At 36.7% G+C, this 22,663-nt stretch overlaps 1 protein-coding gene across 7 annotated transcripts in view; it reads right to left on the bottom strand.

Annotated features, from left to right (window-relative positions):
- The window catches only part of LOC7484529 (disease resistance protein RPV1), a 104,906-nt gene that overhangs the window by 6,748 nt on the left and 75,495 nt on the right, over positions 1 to 22,663 (bottom strand). Inside the window, exons 1-4 of one of the 7 annotated variants that reach the window (XM_052445289.1) lie at positions 7,559 to 7,676; positions 2,266 to 2,796; positions 865 to 1,939; positions 352 to 759 (exon numbers count right to left, since the gene is read on the bottom strand). In XM_052445289.1, the coding sequence (XP_052301249.1) occupies positions 352 to 759; positions 865 to 1,939; positions 2,266 to 2,762 (1,980 nt within the window). In that variant the 5' untranslated portion in view covers positions 2,763 to 2,796; positions 7,559 to 7,676. The other 6 variants (XM_052445293.1, XM_052445288.1, XM_052445292.1 and 3 more) reach the window with 6 other exon arrangements.

Below are 22,663 nucleotides of genomic sequence, written 5' to 3'. Positions count from 1 at the left end.
CCATATTCATGCTGTTAAGATTTGAGCAACCATCTAAAACCAGCTCTTGAAGTGAATTCAATCTACTCATTTCTTCTGGAAGCTCCATAAGACTTGTACAATTTCTTAGATTTAAGATCAACAATCTTTGTAAATCACTAATAGATTTGTGAATTTGAACCAAACGGATGCAGTCTTCAAGTATTAGCTTTTCAAGGGCTAGGAGACCCGAGAAGTCTGGGGTTCTAATGAGATCACGAGAGTGACGGAGATCAAGAATTTTCAATTTTGGAAGAAACTGTGAAAATACATGAATTTAGTTGTTATTAATTGAAAACGAGAGAGATAGCTATAGAGAGACTTGATACATACCGGTTTGCCCTTCCAAGCATCAACTAGACAGCTTCTGGATAGATCAAGAACCACCAGCTTCTCCAAGCATATGTGATTTGGTATGGAGCTCCAAGACAATCCATGCCAACATAACCATATCAAATTCTTGGGAAAGTGCTCAAAACTTCCATGAAAATTAGTGTAGTTTAGTTGGAGAAATTTTACATCTAGCATCTTTCTAAAAGCATCCGTGCTGAGGATGGGAAACAAACTTGTTTGGCCAGTTTGTAATTTTCCCCCATCGGAAAAATCGGAAAGCCATTGTTGAAAGATGTTAAGCCTGCGGCGCTTGCGACAAACCATTGAATCAGTACAGACAACTTCTGCATAATGATCTTCCATTAATGCATGCATATCAATGGTAAGGCCACGTAATTTTTGAGCATCCTGCATAACAATATTAAAAGTACATGAGAAAGGAAAGTAGATGAATGAATATGTCAAGGCACCACAAACCATTTAAGTAGACATTTAAAAAATTCAGCTACTTACAGTAGTTCCTTTTAAAACTGTAAAAGCATCCTCGTGATGCCATATTCTTTGACATTTGGGTGATTCTTGACGAGCAATTTCCCTACCCATATCTCTTACGAGTTGATGCATCCACAACCTTTGATCACTGTTGATTTCAACAAGACATCTATCGATGAGATTGTCAATCCCAAATCTTGCACCTTTATCGAGCCCATCCAGTATCCTAACTGCATCATCCACATCCATTCCATTGAAGAAACATGCGATATCAAGGAATAAGTTCTTCGGATAATCACCATCAAGAAAGTCGTAACTTATTCGAAGAACCTTTTGAACTTCAAAATTAAGAATCACTTCCATTTGTTGTAATGCGCTTTCCCATATTCCTCTTCCTTTTCCGAACAATGAAGAGCCAATAACTCCAAGAGCTAATGGAACTCCATTACAATGATGTACTATTCTCCAAGAGTCTTCCACAAAACCATCAATAGGGTCAGCTTGTCCAAAGGCATTCCAACTGAAAAGCTCAAGTGATTTTTCATCATCTAGCGGTTCAATTTTGCATCGGACCCACTCAATATCATTACCTGAAAACAGACCCTTATTTCTGGTTGTTACAATGATTTTACTTCCTTTACAAAGCCAATTTTGCATGACAATGATTTTATTGAATTGGTCCCTTTTGTCCACATCATCTAGAACAATAAGAGTTCTTCTGCAACATAATGCATCCTTAATCTTCAGAATTCCTTCATCAGGATCATTTATCTCAACAGTCTTGTTTAGGATGTCGAAAAGAAGTTGCCTCTGTAGGCAAACTATATCCTTTGACCTAAAATTTGATAGAAAGCTCTTCCCTTCAAATGTATAATAGTTCTGGTTAAAAACACTCTTAGCTATGGCTGTCTTTCCAACTCCACCAATTCCATAGAGTAAAGCAATGGCAGCACCATGGGTTCCATCTTGCAACCATGAGTTGATATATTGTACCAGAGGACCTCTTCCAATGAAATGAAGGGGGACATGAAATATTTTTGGATCCAAATTCTTTAAGACATTCTCCACAATAGATTGGACAAACTGTGCCTCGTACCTACATGAAAAAGTAAAATACAACGTGGGATAATTAGTAGCCTCTCAATAAAGGATAGAAATAAACAACATTCAGCTAAGAAATTAAACTGGGTTGCGTGTCCATGATTGATAGTTAAATTTGTAGGTGCGTTATCACCAGTCACCACCTATTAAAACCAAACATGATAGGAAAAAAAAAACAAAAGAAGAAGAAATTATAAGTATTTTATTTATTTTTTCTTTTATGTTTTCTTATCAATCTCCTTTTAAATACTTAACTGAAAGAAATTAAGAGTTCACGACCAGTCTTATGCTATGTGTAGTTTCATAAGAGATACAACTTACCCATCTCCTAAAACCATTCCAGCTAAATCTGCAACTTCCTTCAAAGCAATCCTCCACCCGTTCACCCGCTCCATCTCCTCCTTGAAGCGCTTTTCTTGTTCCACAAACGCTGCAGCGAAGCTCCCTGTTTGATTTCTGACTTCAGATGGAAGCACATCATAGAAAACTGGGAAAACTATGGAGCCGGTAGTCCTCCTACGTTCCATGATCATTACGAGTTCATCGAGGCACCATCTGGACCAAGCATAGTTTTTGGAGAACACGATTATCGATATTTTTGATTGTTGTATTGCCTTCTGGAGCTCGAAATCTATATTCTCTCCTCTCCGAATTTCATTATCATCTCTAAATGTGTGAATCCCTGCTTGAACCAGGGTCGTGTAGAGGTGATCGGTGAAGTTCTTGCGGGTGTCTTCACCTCTAAAACTCAAGAACACTTGATATTTACAATTAGGAAACCGTGAAGAGTAGGATTCTTTATACTTCCCCGCAGCCATTTCGAGTCTAGCAAAGATAAGACTTTTCAAAGATCTGAACAAAAAAAAAAAAAAAGTTGCGGGATTGATGTAGATAGTTCAAGATCGACACAGCACACCAATAAGCTGAAGCATTCATATATTATTATCTTACTTTATCTTTAAAATAATTTTCAAGTTATTTCCCAGCAATCAACTCCTCCATGCCCTTTCAGAAAAACATTTGTACATATGATAAATTAAATCTCTATGCTGAACCAACAAAATCGGTTGTTGAGTTACATTCCACAATATAACATAATACTAAAAGAGATAAGCAGCGTTACCTGCAATCTTCACTTTCCCTTCGCTGATGTTCTCTTATCAGTTCATCAATTTAATTTCTGCTTTTAAATCAACCTTAAAGTCTCTGTGGTAGGGGCCATTTCGCGTTTGGACCTTTTTTTTTTTTTTTTAATTTGCTCAAAATTGAGAGAGAAAGGGTGGATTGTAAATTTAAGACAAGTCATCCCCACAAGTCCACTCTCTCTATGGTATGGAATGTTTCCGCGTGAGGACTTTTTTGGTTTTATTTTGATCAAGACTTGGATGTTGAATATAATCACTAATTTTGGTGCTATTGAATTGATGGCTATTGACATGGTGAAGTAAGAAAAAAGTTAGAAAATAAACTCCACAAGTTGATGGCTATTGACATCCTGAAGTAAGAATCAAGTTAGAAAAATCTAATTAATAGGAGAAGTTGATGGCTATTGACATCATTTCTGTCTCTCTCTTTTCTCTCAAATCTTTTGCTTCGTGGTTGGTATTACTGCATGTATTCCTTTAACAACTTTTTTGCAATTTCTTAAAGTCAGGGCTCTTGAGTAGACCAAGATCCTTTATCTTTTTTTTAAAAAAAAGGAGTTGCAGGATTGATGTCGAGAGTTCAAGATCGACAGCACACCAATAAGCTCAAGTATTTATAGGGGTGATTAAGAAAACCGAAAAAACATTAATTGAAAAAATCGAACTAAATAAACCCGATTAAACCAATTAGAATATTTAGAAAAAATCCCGGTTTGGTTTGGTTTTTGGTTTTGCAATACAGAGACCGGTTAACCCGAACCGAACCGGTTCAAAAAAAAAGTATTATAGTATAAATAGAAAATTTTGCCTCTCGCCTCTCCGCTAACCCTAGTACCAGAGCACCCGCCCCCTCTCGCCTCTTCCTCTCTAGTCTCCTTAGAGTTAGAAAATATAAACACAGAGATCCAAAACAGTTTGTGTTTCCATCATCACTTAGAAACACAGAGATCATTCGCTTGATTTGCCCAGTAAGCCTAGCTACCGGCACCCGCCCCCTCTTGCCTCTCAACCTCTCCCTCTCCTTAGACTTAGAAACATAGAGATCCAAAACAACCAGACACGCCAATCAATTGAAATTTAAAACCAATCAAGCCTCTCAAAACACTGATCGATGTTTTTTATAACCTATCCACTATCTAGTTGGCCTTTCCTGTTCATCTACGCAAGATCACATGATACTTCACAGTCTCCACTACTCCTCTATTGAATCCGTTCTATAGTAGTGAGTTTTAATTTTAATTTTTCTTTTTAATTAATTAATTAACTAACTAATGGCTGCTCGTATTTTGCCTAGCTTTATCATCTATTTAATTTATTGTATTTGCTTTTTTTTTCAATGCAGAGGTCAAAGATACAGTTGCTGTTTTGAATGCTCAAAAATCCATTTATAAGATAACCATTTGTATTTTTCACTTTAGTTGTCTCAGAATAGTATAGAAAAAATGATTTGCCTAGTAATCCTAGATGTCTGAGTTGCTGTTTTGAATGCTCAAAAATCAGTTCTATACAGTATACACTATACAACAGTTGTTTGTGCTTGTTTTAATTGGGTTTTTATTCTTGAGCACTGAAAGGAATGTATATATTTTGATTTAGTGCTTGCATCTTTGTTTGAGTCACAGCTTGAACTGATAAGAAACACAGTAAACTATTCATGTTTGATCCTTCTCTCAATTCAAATTCTTAGTATTATTTAGTTTCGCAAAAGTTGGGTTACAAATTTGTTTTACTGGGTATGCTGTGGTTCATGGCCTCTTTTATTTTTGCCACAGTTGACTATTTTTTGGACTAAATCAGGCACTGGGTACATATCTTTCTGTTCATTTAGGGGATGGCTTAAAGGACTATGAATAGAACCATGCATTGCTCTTAACCTGCCTGTTGTTGTGGTCTGGCATCACAGATTCACAGCACAGTTTCTATGAAGCAATAATAAAGCGTTTTCTTTTTATGTAATTGTATCAGTAATTTCAGTTTCCACTTAAAAGCAACAATCAAAACTAACCCCTAATTAATAAATAGATAAACAACTTAAATTTTCATTCCTCAACACAAATCATCAAACCCCGAAAAGAAAAGAAAAAAAAAGGTTTCTTTATTTTGAAAGAAAAATATCAAAAAAATATCTCGCATGAGTTATGGAGGTAATGTGTGAGAGAGAATGAGATAAGTAAATGAAGAAGAAAAAGAAGAAACCTATAGTATAAGAAATATATTCCAATTAGATTTTATAAATAAATAAATAAAAATAATAACCTCTCCCTTTTACCCTTTTAATTCTTTATTTTGTTTTTAATTTTCTTTTGATTTATGTGGAGTGATGGGAACTGAGTTGGGATCTCCTCTCCTCTTTGAACGAGTGTGAACCCATTTAACATAAATTAAGTTCTCGTTCGTGTACGAATTCTATTTATTGTCTAATGAATTTACGATTTTGCCTCCGAAGCGGGCTAACCTTTTTATTTCTGTTATTAACCAACGGTTTCTATAGTGTGTTTGTTTTTAAGTTTAGAACGTGTTTTTAAATCTTTTTTTCAAGTCCCGTTGACTGTCTATTATTTCTTCTGGTTTGTGCAGTTTAATTTCAGCCTAGCTATATCTATTACTTCTTCTTGCTATTTTTTGGGTTCTTTTATCGGTAGTTGTTGGCTGTTGCATCATTGATATATACTGCATATTCCAACATGCATAAATATTAACATGTTTGTATTTGGTAATTATAGATGAAAAACCTTTAACATCAAAATGCTTCATCCACTAGCACTACCCCAACATCAACCAATGCCCCAGCTTCAAACACTAACCCAACATCAACTATTGTAGGATCCGTCACGGATAATAAAGGTAAACAACTTCAAGTCCTTACATCAAGGAAAAGAAATGTTGATGATAAAAAAAAAATCAAAAATTTGGGATCATTTTATAAAACTTGATGGTGATCCTACAACCCCTAGAGCTTAATGTAATTATTGTGGAAATGATTATGCATGTCATACTATTATTAATCGGACAAGTAATATGTGGAGTCATTTAAAAGTATGCAAAAAGTTCTCTTTTGTGGTTGATAAGAAGCAAAAAATTTTGGTATTAGAACCTAATAAAGCAGGGGGTGAATCAGGAGATCGAAGTGTGGGAACTCTTAAGGCAATAGGTTATGATTATCATACTTTTGAAAGTTGCACAAGATGTTCTGGCTATTCCTATATCCATAGTGGCTTCCGAATCAGCCTTTAGCACAAGCGGTCATATACTCGACCAATTTTGAAGTTCTCTATCTCCAGCAACAATTCAAGCACTTATTTGTTGTCAAAATTGATTGCATCATGGACCAATTCCAACTGATAATAGAACCTTGATGAATGATTTTGAAACCTACGAAAACCTTGAATCATGTAATGTTTCTTAAAAACTTACACCTTTTATTTTATGATTTATTAATTAACACATTTTTATTCTAACATGTTTAATTTTTTATTTTGTAGAATTTGGTGGAAAGTTGCATCTAGCAACGGATGATAATTAGTTCACAAATTATGATGCATTTATTGAAAACGTACGATAAAAATACTATTTTTTATTTTTATATCTTCTAATTTAATTTATCATGTTATAATTCTAAATTATGAATTTCAGGAATCAAAGTGCAATGTTTTTATGTGCTTTTTAATTGAGACGATGAGCAAATGAAGATTTATTTTTTTTTGCTTGGAGTGTTTTATGATAATGTTATTTGTTGTTTTTTTTAAGGCCTTTAAGGCAATGGTTTGTAATTTGAATTTTAACCTATTAGTGTGTGACTATGTGTTATTTAAACTTTTCTTAAGCAAGGTAAAAAATATATTGAACACAAGATTGACATTAATAATTTAATATAAATAAATATTCAGTGGCCAAAAAACTTAATAAACACAAGATTGGCAATAACAATTTAATACAAATGAATATTTAGTGGTTAAAAAATTAAATATACTTTGGAATCTTCAAAGAAAATTAGATAATATCAACATTAATTGCAAGCCCATCAAAAATCCATTAAAAGCCCATTATAAAACCCATTACGAAGCCAGAAAAAACCCAAAACAAGCATATAGGTTTTTTCGGTTTTGGGCATCAAAAACTGTTTCGAAACCGGTCGGTTTGGAACCGACCGGTTTTGGTTTAGTTGTTTTTTATGAATAAAAACCGAACTAAATAAAAAATGATCACTAAGTATTCATATATTATTATCTTACTTTATCTTTAAAACAGTTTTCAAGTTATTTCTCAGCAATCAACTCCTCCATGCCCTTTCAGAAAAATATCTGTACATATGATAAATCTCTACGCTGAACCAACAAAATCGGTTGATGAGATCATCAATAATTAGTTTCTAACAGTGAATTAATCGAAGTGATTCTCAGTTACAGCAGAGTTACATTCCACAATACAACATAATACTAAAAGAGAAGAGAGAGAGAGAGAGAGAGTACCTGCAATCTTCACTTTCCCTTCGCTGATGTTCTCTTATCAGTTCATCAATTTTCTGCTTTTAAGTCAACCTTACAAGTCTCTGTGGTATGTGCCATTTCCGCGTTAGGACCCTTTTTTATTTAATTTGCTCAAATCATTTATCACGCGTTTACTAGGGCCTTTAATTCTTGTTATAATTACCAAAAAGGACATTAGAGACACACACAACACATAATGTCATAATCCCTCTCATCAACTCACACTGTTCTTCTTACTTTGCCCACCAGTAAGAAAAAGGCACGTGGAGGATAAGGATTTCATATCTGACTTGGAAAGTTTACTAGCCTGTAATTCTTGTTGCATCATTTGAATTGATTCTAGCTTTTTCTTTCTGTTGAATGTAAATAGACTATTTGCATTGACTTTAGAGAGAGTCATGTCAATGAAAATTTAATATTTATATCAAATTTGATTTTTAATTTTTTAATTATTATTTTTTAAATTGATTTTGTTTTTTAATTTTATTCATTAATATTTTATTTTATTTTGGTTTTACATAAAATTTGATCTTTATTTTTCTGATTGCTATTTATTTTGTTTCTTATTATTTTTTGATTGATTATTTTATCAATTCTATCCCTTAACATTTTATTAATTGGGGATTTAATTTCGTTATTTTTGTAAGTTTACCTTCTATGATGTTATTTACAGTCTCATAATCTAGACCACAAGTTTTGAAGATTAACTCGAGTTGACATTTTTTTTTTTAGGTTCTTTTTTACAACTAAATTTATTTTCTTTCCGGAAGTTGTGAAAAAATTAGAAATGTCATATTATTTGTTGATTATATCAAATTTGGTTCTCAAACTTTTGATTGCTATATATATTTTGTTTTGAATATTTTTTTCAATTTTATCCCTTAGAATTTGATTTTTATATTAATTTTAGTGCTTATTTTTATGATTGTTATTTGTTTTTCTCTTATCATTTTTTTAATTGAATTTTTTTATCTATCAATAAGTTATTTTCCAGCTCATTTTTCATGACATAACCAAACACTAAAAAATATTTTTTAACATACACTATTAAATATCAAAAAATAATTTATTTTTCTAAAATTAACTTTTCTCAAATTAATTTTTTAAAATAAAATCTACTTTGCAGTAAAGAAACCGAGGCATCACGAAGCCTAAAATAATACGACCTGTCAAAACCGCCATTGGTACGGAAAGCACAATAATAATTTCTAAAAATATGAGAAGCTATTTGTACTTTGGCTACGTGTGCATCATCATCATCGCTACTGTTGTGGGCATTGATAACTTCATCCTTTGATTGGATATCATCATCATCTCCTTCCTCTTCATGCAACCATTGTACACCAACCGTCCTTATTTGAATAGCTGGACCCTGTGGACGCACTGAAATACTCACGTCATCACCATTATCAAATGTAGGATCATCGACCCCTAATTTCCAGTGGCTTAGCAATTGGATTTCACGAAGACCACGCGCGTAACTCGCAGGGAAGATTTTGGCTTGACAAATCAAGGATCGACCACTGGTATTGTTTCTGATTTCAATAAAAAATTCATCATAGAAAGTGTACTCTGATTTCAATAATTTACTCACACAACAACCTGTGAATAAATTAAAGCCACATATCCGGTGCGCAGGAGGAGGTGAGGATATTTTGAATGAAAAGTAATCTACAAACTCATTCTGAATTAGCCATTTATCCTCTTCTTCCTCCCCATGAAACCACCTCGACTTCTCTTCATCATCAAATACAGATACGACAAGGTTGAATATGCCATGACCAAATAATATCTGTACCACCAAAACAATGTCTATAAAATGAGCAAAAGAAAAGTATTCAAATGTAGATTTCCAAAACAATAAAATGGATGAGGGAGGACCTGAAATCTCGATGGCTGTATTTGAGCACTAACCGTTTCCATTATTCTGAACATTTGAGAGTCTAACTTTTGGATTAATTCTTGCTTTATCCGATCTTGGAACTCGACTAAGTGATCGCAACCATCTCCTTCAGTCCAACTATTTGGATTTGCAAGTCCTTGCAGTGAATAGCACAAGGACACATCTAACAAATCCAAAAGGAATGGAAGCTCTGGGAGTGCCTGAAGCATTTTGCAATTTCTTAAATATAGGGCTCTGAGTAGACCAAGATCCTTGATGCTTTCCGGAAGAAAACGAATTGGAGTTCCACTTAAATCTAGACTCTCCAAGAAGCGTGGCAGTGAAAACAAGGTAAATCTCAACATTTTCCTCGTTGAAAACCTAGAGGGAAAGAATAGCTTCAATGGAAGAGATGAAATGAATGATGTACTTGCAACAATTCCATCACTTTGAAGCAACTTGCGCCCCTGATCATGCTCTAACTCCATATTCAGGTTGTTAAGATTTGAACAACCATCTAAAACCAGCTCTTGAAGTGAATTCAGTCTACTCATTTCTTCTGGAAGCTCCACAAGACTTGTACAATTTCTTAGATTTAAGATCAACAATCTTTGTAAATCACCAATAGATTCGTGAATTTGAACCAAACGGATGCAGTCCTCAAGTATTAGCTTTTCAAGGGATGGGAGACCCGAGAAGTCTGGGGTTCTAATGAGATCACGAGAGTGACGGAGATCAAGAATTTTCAATTTTGGAAGAAACTGTGAAAATACATGAATTTAGTTGTTATCAATTGAAAACGAGAGAGATGGCTATAGAAAGAGACTAGATGCATACCAATTTGCCTTTCCAAGCATCAACCAGACAGCTTCTGGATAGATCAAGAACCACCAGCTTCTCCAAGCATACGTGATTTGGTATGGATTTCAAAGACAATCCATGCCAACATAACCATATCAACTTCTTGGGAAAGTGCTCAAAACTTCCACAAAAATTAGTGTAGTTTAGCTGGAGAAATTTTACATCTGCCATCTTTCTAAAAGCATCCGTGCTGAGGATGGGAAACAAACTTGTTTGGCTAGTTTGTAATTTTCCCTCAATGGAAAAATTGGAAAGCCATTGTTGAAAGAAGTTAAGACTGCGGAGAACCATTGAATCAGTACAGACAACTTCTGCATAATTATCTTCCATTAATGCATGCATATCAATGGTAAGGCCACACAAATTTTCAGCATCCTGCATAATAATATTAAAAGTACATGAGAAAGGAAAGTAAATGAAAGAATATGTTAAGGCACCACAAACCATTTAAGTAGACATATAAAAAAATTGAGCTACTTACAGTAGTTCCTTTCAAAACGGTAAAAGCATCCTCGTGACGCCATATTCTTTGACATTTGGCAGATTCTTGACGAGCAATTTCCCTTCCCATAGCTCTTACTAGTTGATGCATCCACAACCTTTGATCAATGTTGATTTCAGCAAGACATTTATCGATGAGATTGTCAATCCCAAATCTTGCACCTTTAGCGAGCCCATCCAGTATCCTAACTGCATCATCCACATCCATTCCATTGAAGAAACATGCGATATCAAGGAATAAGTTCTTCAGACAATCACCATCAAGAAAGTCGTAACTTATTCGAAGAACCTTTAGAACTTCAAAATTAGGAATCACTTCCAATTGTTGTAATGCGCTTTCCCATATTTCTCTTCCTTTTCCGGACAATGAGGAGCCAATAACTCGAAGAGCTAATGGAAGTCCACTACAATGATGTACTATTCTCCAAGAGTCTTCTACAAAACCATCAACAGGGTCAGGTTGTCCAAAGACATTCCAACTGAAAAGCTCAAAAGATTTTTCAATATCTAGCGGTTCGACTTCGCACCGGACCCACTCAATATCATTAGCTGAAAACAGACCCTTATTTCTGGTTGTTACAATTATTTTACTTCCTTTACAAAGCCAATTTTGCATGCCAACGATTTTATTGAATTGGTCCCTTTTGTCCACATCATCTAGAACAATAAGAGTTCTTCTGCAACATAAGGCATCCTTAATCTTCAGAATTCCTTCATCTTCATCATTTATCTCATCAACAGTCTTTTTTAGGATGTCGGAAAGAAGTTGTCTCTGTAGGCAAACTATATCCTTTGACCTAAAATTTGACAGGAAGCTCTTTCCTTCAAATTTATAAGAGTTTTGGTTATAAACACTCTTAGCTATGGCTGTCTTTCCAACTCCACCAATTCCATAGAGTAAAGCAATGGCAGCAGCATGGGATCCATCTTGCAACCATGAGTTGATATCTTGTACTAGAGGATCTCTTCCAATGAAATGAGGGGGTACATGAAACATTTTTTGATCCAAATTCTTTAAGACCTTCTCCACAATAGATTGGACAAACGGTGCCTCGTACCTACATCAAAAAGTAAAATACAATGTACGATAATTAGTAGTCTCTCTATAAGCAATAGAAATAAACAACATTTAGCTATGAAATTAAAGCAGGTTGTGTGTCAATGATTTGATAGTTAAAACCAAATCATGATTGGAAAAAAAAAAACAACGAAGAAATCAGAAGTATTTTATTTTTTTTTTGTTATATGTTTTCTTATCAGTATACTTAACTGAAAGAAATTAAGAGTTCACGACCAGCATTCTAGTCTTAAGCTGTGTATAGTTTCATAAAGAGATACAACTTACCCATCTCCTAGAACCATTCCAGCTAAATCTGCAACTTCCTTCAAAGCAATCCTCCACCCATTCACCCGCTCCATCTCCTCGTTGAAGCTCTTTTCATGTTCCACAAATGCTGCAGAGAAGCTCCCTGTTTGACGTCCGACTTGGGATGGATCCACATCATAGAATACTGGCAAAACTATGCAGTGATCAGGATTCCTTTTACGTTCCATGATCATTACAAGTTCATCCAGGCACCATCTCGACGAGGCATAGTCTTTGGAGAACACGATTATCGATATTTTTGATTGTTGTATTGCCTTCTGGAGCTCGAAATCTATATTCTCTCCTCTCCGAATTTCATTATCATCTCTAAATGTGTGAATCCCTGCTTGAACCAGGGCCGTGTAGAGGTGATCGGTAAAGTTCTTGCGGGTGTCTTCACCTCTAAAACTCAAGAACACTTGATATTTACAATTAGGAAACCGTGAAGAGTAGGATTCTTGATACTTCCCAGCAGCCATTTCGAGTCTAGCAAAGATAAGACTTTTCAAAGATCTGAACAAAATAAAACGAGTTGCAGGATTGATGTCGAGAGTTCAAGATTGACAGCACACCAATAAGCTGAAGTATTCATATATTGTTATCTTACTTTATCTTTAAAACAGTTTTCAAGTTATTTCCCAGCAATCAAATCCTCCATGCCCTTTCAGAAAAATATCTGTACATATGATAAATCTCTATGCTGAACCAACGAAATTGGTTGATGAGATCATCAATAATTAGTTTCTAACAGTGAATTAATTTAAGTGATTCTAAAAGAGATAAGAGAGAGAGAGTACCTGTAATCTTTACTTGTTAGACCATCTCCAGGAGAAAATGTTATTTTGAAGAGTTTAATTGATAAAATAATATTTTAAATAGTATTAATATAGTGTTTTAATTTTTTTAATAAATTTGATGTTATTTTTTTTATATAGTTATATTTTATTGGTTTATTTTTTTGTGGCCTTATTTTGTTGGTTTTGATATTTCTAAAAGATATGTAAGAATAATATTTGTGGAAGAGAAAAAACATTTTAATATTTCTGTTAGTATTTTTTTAAAAAATATGTAAAATAAACATAAAAAAACTAAAATAATATTACGTTGAGATGCTATAAAGTCAGCCTTAGAAGTCGCTGTGGTATCATTATCAAAAGGGACATTAGACACACACACAACACATAATCCCTCCCATCAACTCACACGGTTCTTTCTTACTTCACCCACCAGTAAGAAAAAGGCACGTGGAGGATAAGGCTCTCCATATCTGACTTGGAAAGTTTACTAGGGCCTGTAATTCTTGTTGCATCATTTGAATCTGCTGAAAGTAAAGTAGATTTATGAAGAATTAATGGAAAAACAAAGCAATTGGTTAAATTAAATAAATTAGTCAGCCAGTATAATTTTTAGATTAGTATTTCATTTAAATAATTTAATTTCTTATTTATTTAGAATTTAAGATTTATGAAATTTGAGGTGTTTAATGGTTTGTTCTCCTATATAAAAAACTCGTGAATTAGATTTTTTATAAATAAAATTTAAATTTAAATAAAAAATATTAATTTAACTAAATCTTGCTAACTCTCGATAAAAATGAATCGGATCAACATCAAATAATTATTTTTAAAACAAAAAATAAAATTATTTGATAACGCAGTTACCGGAATTTATTTTAGATGTGTCCTCAGACCACGTCTACAACTGGGCCCAAGACATGGGCGAATGGTTTGAAAATTGAGAGAGAAAGGGTGGATTGTAAATTTAAGACAAGTCATCCCCACAAGTCTTGGATGCACACTGAGTGATTTGGACACATCAAACGAATCCAAATGGGATTGAAGCTCTGGGAGTGCCTGAAGCATATTGCAATTTCTTAAACATAGGTGTCTGAGTAGACCAAGATCCTTGATGCTTTCTGGAAGAAAACGAATTGGAGTTCCACTTAAATCTAGACTCTCCAAGAAGCGTGGCAATGAAAACGAGGTAAATCTCAACATTTTCCTCGTTGAAAACCTAGAGGGAAAGAATAGCTTCAATGGAAGAGATGAAATTAATGATGTAATTGCAACAATTCCATCACTTTGAAGCAACTTGCGTCCCTGATGATGCTCTAACTCCATATTTAGGCTGTTAAGATTTGAGCAACCATCTAAAACCAGCTCTTGAAGTGAATTCAATCTACTCATTTCTTCTGGAAGCTCCATAAGACTTGTACAATTTTTTAGATTTAAGATCAACAATCTTTGTAAATCACAAATAGATTTGTGAATTTGAACCAAATGGATGCAGTCTTCAAGTATTAGCTTTTCAAGGGCTGAGAGACCCGAGAAGTCTGGGGTTCTAATGAGATCACGAGAGTGACGGAGATCAAGAATTTTCAATTTTGGAAGAAACTGTGAAAATACATGAATTTAGTTGTTATCAATTGAAAACGAGAGAGATAGCTATAAAGAGACTTGATCATACCGGTTTGCCCTTCCAAGCATCAACTAGACAGCTTCTGGATAGATCAAGAACCACCAGCTTCTCCAAGCATATGTGATTTGGTATGGAGCTCCAAGACAATCCATGCCAACATAACCATATCAAATTCTTGGGAAAGTGCTCAAAACTTCCATGAAATTTAGTGTAGTTTAGTTGGAGAAATTTTACATCTGGCATCTTTCTAAAAGCATCCGTGCTGAGGATGGGAAACAAACTTGTTTGGCCAGTTTGTAATTTTCCCCCATCGGAAAAATTGGAAAGCCATTGTTGAAAGAAGTTAAGCCTACGGCGCTTGCGACAAACCATTGAATCAGTACAGACAACTTCTGCATAATGATCTTCCATTAATGCATGCATATCAATGGGTAAGGCCACACAATTTTTCAGCATCCTGCATAATAATAGTAAAAGTACATGAGAAAGGAAAGTAGATGAATGAATATGTCAAGGCACCACAAACCATTTAAGTAGACATTTAAAAAAATTCAACTACTTACAGTAGTTCCTTTCAAAACTGTAAAAGCATCCCCATGATGCCATATTCTTTGACATTTGGGTGATTCTTGACGAGCAATTTCCCTACCCATATCTCTTACTAGTTGATGCATCCACAACCTTGAATCCGTACATTGTTGAATCCGTACATTTGGGTGATTCTTGACGAGCAAATTCAAATACAATTGATGGCTACTATTGAGAGAGGAATGTAGGAAGAAGACATTGTTGAAAGAAGTTAAGCCTGCAGCGGTTGCAGGCGAACCATTGAATCAGTACATACAATTTCTGTACTGATTCATGCATATACAAGGTAAGGCCACACAATTTTTCAGCATCCTGCTTCCAAAATATTAAAAGTATATGAGAAAAGAAAGTAAAAGCATGAACTTTTTAAGATGCTTAAATACAATGTAGATATGAAAACAAAACTAGATACTTACACTTGTTTCTTTCAATACTGTAAAGGCTTCCATGTGATGCCATATTCTTTGACATTTGGGTGATTCTTGACGAGCAATTTCCCTTCCTATATCTCATATCTCTTATGAGTTGATGCATCCATAACTTTTTATCATTTTTTATTTTAACAATTCTATCAGACATCTATCGATGAGATTGTCAATCCTAAATCTTGCACCTATACTAAGTCCATCTAGTATCCTAACTGTTAACATGTAACTTCATAAGTAGATACAGAGAGGTTGAGTGAGAGACGAGAGAAAAATGAAAAACTTATTAATCTTCTTCTTTTCTGTTATTCAATTCAATATTTACTATAGTTAGTTAGTTATATATATATACATGCACTGTAACAACTTAACTGCATGTAACTAACTTTTCTAACTAACTAACTAACAGATTTATTAACCAATATTACACTTATCATTCACTGTACTCTAACATCCCCCCTCAAGATCAGGCTCGTGAAGAAGTAAGCCTGAGATTGCAGCAATGAGTGCGAAATAGAGGGGCACTCAACCCCTTCGTGAGTATATCTGCAAACTGTTCCCGTGAGGAGACAAATTGGACTGACAATTGCTTCTGTGAAACACGTTCACGAACAAAATGCACATCAACCTCAATGTGTTTGGTCCGTTAATGCTGAACAGGATTAAAGGATAGAGCAATGGCAGAGAGATTATCACAGAACATAACAGGAACATGAGGTAAGGTAATATGCAGGAAGACTAGTAACTGCTTGAGCCAATCCACCTCAGCTGCAGTAAAAGATAACACACGATACTCAGCTTCTGTGGATGATCTGGACACGGTTTGTTGCTTCTTGGAGGACCATGATATAGGATTGTTTCCCAAAAAGATCACCAAACCAGTCGTGGAGCGTCTGTCATTAGGGTCCCCTGCCCAATCAGCATCACTGAAAGCCTTTAACTGCAAATCTCCCTTAGTATAAGAAATACCAACATGCAGTGTGCCCTTAAGATAACGTAAAATTCGTTTCACAGCAGTGAAATGAGACACCATTGGATTCTGCATAAATTGGCAAACTTGATGCACAGAGAACGCAATGTTAGGACGTGTAAAGGTCAAGTACTGCAGAGCCCCTACAATGTTGCGATATACTGTAGGATTAGGATATGGTTCCCCATCCTCTTTGAGTAGTCGATGATAAGGGAGACATGGAGTATCACATGGTTTAGCATTAACCATCTCAGATTTAAGCAGCAAATCCTCAACGTATTTAGATTGGGACAGAAACAAACCAGTAGAGGTGTGAGTAATCTGTATGCCCAAGAAATAATGAAGGGAGCCTAAGTCCGTGATATCAAACTCAGTAGTGAGAGCTCAGATAACCTGTAAGATTGCTGCAGATGCACTGCTTGTGATGATAATATCGTCCACATAGAGTAGCAGCACTACGATATGAGGACCAACATGCTTGACAAACAAGGAAGAGTCAGAATAGGTTGTGGCAAAACCTAAGAAAGGCAGAAACTGAGTAAATCGATCATTCCAGGCTCTAGGCGCCTGTTTTAGGCCATAGAGGGATTTATGCAGTTTGCATACAAGTTGAGGATGCAATACATCTTCAAAGCCAGGAGGCTGAGACATGTAAACTTCTTCTTGAAGGATGCTATGCAGGAATGCATTTTTGACATCTAGTTGTCTGAGGGGCCAATTGAAATGAGCAGCAAGTGCAAGAACCAGGCGGACGGTGGCAGGTTTCACCACAGGACTAAAGGTGTCACCATAATCCAAGCCAGATTCTTGACTAAACCCTTTTGCAACCAGCCGTGCCTTGTGTCTAGCAATAGATCCATCTGAATGACGTTTAATCTTGAAAATCCACTTGCATCCCACCAAGTTCCTTTTTGCTGGTAAGGGAACAAGACTCCAGGTGCCTTGAGTATGTAAGGCATGAATTTCATCTTGCATGGCCTGTAACCACACAGGAGCTTTGATAGCAGATTTGTGAGTAACTGGTTCTATCAAAGACAGATCAACTGCACTGGAGTCCTGAATACTGGCTAAGAAGGCCTTCCGTTTATTAATGCCACTTTTGCTTCTGGTTTGCATGGGATGCAAATTTAGAGAAGGAATGGACAGGACCACTTGCAAGTTGTCAGGATTAAATGCAGTAGAACTGATACTAATATCAGGCGCCACAGGAGGAGGAGAAGAAGCTTGAGTGGAAGTAGTAATGGATCGAGGACTAGGAGAAACTGTAGATAAAGCAGGTGTATGGTAGGAAGGAGAACCAGGGAAGGAAGGAATAACTGTGTTCTCTGTATTAACAAGAAGCACAGGACATGTGGAGGAGGAATATGATGGTGAGGACTAAACTATGGGTGAGGAGATATGTGAGAATTCAAGATATGGAAATTGTTTTTCATCAAATATAACATGTCTTGAAACAAACAATCGCAGAGTAGGCACATGATAGCACAAATAACCCTTGTACTTGATGCCATATCCAAGAAACACACACTTTGATGTTTTTTGCTGCAGTTTACTATGATTATAAGGGCGAAGGAGAGGAAAACAGGCACAACCAAAAATCCTAAGGTGATTAAGAGCTGGAGAAGACCCAAATAACATCTCAAAAGGAGACTTGTGAAGAAGAACTGGAGTGGGCATACGGTTGATGAGGTATGTAGTTGTTAAACATGCATAAGACCAAAATTGAGATGGTAATTTGGCAGTGTGCAATAGAGTTATTGTGGTCTCCATAATATGTCTATGTTTCCTCTCAGCTACCCCATTCTGTTCAGGGGTGTGTGGACATGAGAGGTGATGGACAATGCCTTTGTTAGTGAGAAATTGTTTTAGACGATTGCAGGTGTATTCCCCCCCTATCAGTATGCAGAGTTTTAACAGTAGCAGAGTATTGTGTAACAAGATAGGAATGGAAGGCAACAAATGTAGAAAACAGATCAGACTTATTGACCAAGGGAAATAACCAGCAATAACGTGTACATTCATCAACAAAGATAGTGTAATATCTATAACCATCCACTGAGATACATGGTGCAGGTCCCCATAAATCAGTATGGATAGTGGAAAATGGAGAAACGAATGTATGATGATGCTTAGGGAAAGGCAGTTTGCTAACTTTCCCTGCAAGACAGGGATGACACATCATAGGGGAAGAAGTTTTAGGAACATGAATATGAGCTTTATTCAGCATGAGAGAGACGACAGAATTTGTGGGATGTCCTAATCTATGGTGCCATAGATTGGACTGAACAAGTTGGCCAAGAAATGTCTGAGCTGGTGATGGCTGAGTAGAAGACGATGGTGAAAAAGCATGGATAGGATATAGGCCATTACTGCACAAGCCTCTGTAAAGAATCCTCCTGGTGGCTTTGTCCTGAATCCAAAAGCAAAATGCATCAAAAATAAGCCAGCAATTATTATCAAGGCAAAGCTGATGGACTGATAATAGATTATGAGTTAATTGAGGAACAAGTAGCACAGAAGCCAACTTGAGTGAAGACATAGAAGAATTAATGACAGACTGACCAACATGAGATACTGTCAAACCTTCACCATTGGCAGTTTGAATTGTGTCTGTTGTTCGATATGGTGAGGCCAATGTCAGATTATTCAAATCTGCTGTCATGTGATTAGTGGCACCAGAATCAGTAAGCCATACTTGAGAGGATCCTGAAGCATTGGATGCTGGTGGTGCAGAGTTGACCATGGTGTGCATGGCTTGCATAGTAGGCTGTGAGTCTGGAAAACGAGCAGAGGAGAATGAGAGATGTGGTGATGGGGCTCGATATGAGGGATGCTGCATAGTTGGTGATTGTGTGGGATAGGACTGCTGAGAAGGATAAGCAGCAGTAGGATGCATGCCAATATAGTTTGGTCCTTTGTCATTATAGAAGCAGAACCAGGTAGTGTGATTAGGTCTGCCACATATATGACATTTAGGTTTCTTATAAGAAGAAGCATCACAAAACGGGGCAGTATGTCCCTCAGAATTGCAGAGTTGACAGATTGGCATCATGGATGCAGGGTGACTGTGAAATTGCTGATTAGGTGAAGGACCAAGAACGCCAGGATTAGAGTGTGGATGTTCATTTGCCATAGAAGGAAACACTGGTCTAAAGTGAAAGTGTCTTGCTCCTTGAGTAAAACGACCTCTACCAGTGTTTCTATTTCCACTATAAGGCTTAAATCCTCTGTTAACAGCCTGAGAGGAACTATGATTCATAGAAAAACCTGTAGTTGCAGCCATTGCTGTCATTAGAGGAGCATGAGTTGATGCCTCTACAATCACTTCCTCTGCAAGCAATTGTGAACGAAAATCATGCAATGAGATCACACTCTCTCGTCCCCTTATAACACATCTAAATGTGTTATACTCCATAGGCAAGCCATTGAGAGCCAGAATAACTATATCTTCATCAGCAAAGTATACACCAGCAGCTGAAAGATAGTCCCTAGCTTCTTTAATACGATGAAGATATTGTGAAATCGCATCTGCTCCTTTTTATTGTTTGGAGATTAGATTTCATCTGAAAAATGCTGGTTCTAGACACTGTTGAAAACTGCTCCTTCAGTCGATTCCACAGATCCTTGGAGCTGGTGCTACCAATTGCACAAGACATAGCAATAGGAGATAATGTAGCAGTGATTAATTGCATGATGGCTCGGTCATGCATTTTCCAGACTATGAATTCATCATTTTAAGAAGAAGCGATTCCAGACTCGCACGAAGCTGAGCTGAGTTGAGGTGGATAATGAATTGATCCATCAACATATCCCATAATGCCATTGCTTTCAAGCAAAAGTTGCATCTGAAAGTTCCAATTGAGGTAGTTTGAATCATCCAGCTTGACATTAACAGACGTAGGAATAGAAGGAATGAGAGCTGTGATTGGAGATTGCAGAAGTTGAAGTTGTGAAGCAGTCACCATTGAAAGATTAGCAGATTATCAATCAGAGATCAGAGATAGAATGCGGAAGCAATCAGAAAGGATCTTCAAGCGTGAGCTAAGAGCTCGATACCATGTTAACATGTAACTTCAGTAGTAGATACAGAGAGGTTGAGTGAGAGACGAGAGAAAAATGAAAAACTTATTAATCTTCTTCTTTTCTGTTATTCAATTCAATGTTTACTATAGTTAGTTAGTTATATATATATACATGCACTGTAACAACTTAACTGCATGTAACTAACTTTTCTAACTAACTAACTAACTAACAGATTTATTAACCAATATTACACTTATCATTCACTGTACTCTAACACTTGTCGCACGTGAGCGACGTCGCGGCGATCGTCCACCCACAAATGTAATGGGGGGATATATATCTGGTCAATGTAGGGAGACAAGGAATTCATTGTCTCTTAGCAGTGAAAAATGGTGTGGGAGTCGCCACCTAGTATTTTGGTCACTAGAAACCCTAACTGGTCTCAGAGATCGGGTACGGGGACTGGTTGCGTAAAGGGAAGGTATTAGCACCCCAAATACGCCCTACCTAAGGTAAGCTGCATCGTTTTATTGTCTGATAAAATTTAAGGTGTTTTCGTTGTGTTTCCTAGTTGTTGGTCCGTCCATGGTTCAAGAAAAGTCCTCCTCAATAAGGAGGTCCTTATCTTATCGGGTAAAAAACCTAACCGTTCTAACGTCTATGTAAAAATCATATTTTTAATTTCAGGAATACGTTTTACGTATAAATTCGTAATCCCATATACTAAAAGAGGACAAAAAGATTTTTTAGAATTTTTGAAATATTGGCCTAGTTGGAGAGACTAGGCCGTATGCACGAAAACAAAACATTTTTAACTTATTTTATTTTTTATGTCTTGACGAAAACCGGGTATTTTAATACCGGATTTGTATCTTTACAGTATAAAAATACAAACCGATATTGATCAAAATACAGTAATAAATTTAGAGAAAATCACATTTTTTTTGAAATAATTTTTAAAGAATTTTTTTTGTTCGAATGGGCCAGACCCGGCCCGAAAGGAGACTGGGCCGAAATCGGCCCAAAATAAAACGGGTCTACTTTCTACAGGGCTGGACTCAGCCCAACAGCATGGGCTGGGCTGGGGTTCCAGCCCAAAACAACAGTAAACGGGGTCACTGTACATCGGGGTACTGTACACGCATAGTAACCGGGGTACTGTACACGCATAACAACCCGTTAATTAATTAGCTGGTTACTGTGCACATGTACAGTAACTGGCTAATTATTTTCTTGCTTGCAGAACGTGCACAGTGCACGTTCCGCATGTAAGAAGATGAACAGTAAAACGAGATAAGGGGCAGAGGGCTGACCTGTGGTGGCTCTGATGGCGGTGCTGCTGGCGGTTGCTGACCGGAGAATGGCTTGGACGGTGGTGAGCTTTTCTTCCCTTTCTTCACTATGTTTTCCCTTACTCTGTTCTCCTCTGCTTCTCCTTTCTTCTTCTGTTTCTCACGGTGCTCTTCCCTCTCGCGGTGGTTCTGCTGTTGTTTGGCAGCTTTGATGGTGCTGGTGGCAATGGAGAGGATGCCCGAAGACAGCAGTTGTTTTCTTCTTCTTCTTCCCCTGCTGCTCGCGAGGCGGGTGCTCCCTTTTTCTTCAAGCAGCAACGCCGGGTGGGAGGAAGGTGATGAACTGAGGCAGGATGGTGGTGGCGTTTGGCAATGCTGGTGCAGTTGGCGTGTTACTGCAACTGCTCCTGGTGTTGCCGCTGCTGCTCTTCCTCCTGGTGTTGGTGTTGTTGCTGCTGCTCTTCTCCTGGTGTTGCTGCTGCTGGGCTAGAGGAGATGATGAGGGCGTTGGCAGCGTTGGTGCGGCTCCTGGTGTTGCTGCCGCTGCTGGGATGGAGGAGAAAATGAGGTCGGTCTGGGGCTCCGTTGACAGAGAAGGCTGTTTCGGGTGCAGGGAAGAAATGGCCGAGAGAGGGGAATGGCCAGGAGGGGGACTGTTTTTGGGTGCTCTCTCTCTTTCTCCTCCGTTCAACAAAACTCTCCTCGTTTTAAACTTCTTCCTCTCTCCGTTTCAAAAAGTTTTTCCCCCCCCTTTTTTTCTG

Source organism: Populus trichocarpa, chromosome 11 (genome assembly GCF_000002775.5).
Source record: "Populus trichocarpa isolate Nisqually-1 chromosome 11, P.trichocarpa_v4.1, whole genome shotgun sequence".
In the NCBI taxonomy this organism is placed as follows: Eukaryota; Viridiplantae; Streptophyta; class Magnoliopsida; order Malpighiales; family Salicaceae; genus Populus; species Populus trichocarpa.
This window is presented reverse-complemented; position numbering and strand designations above follow the sequence as displayed.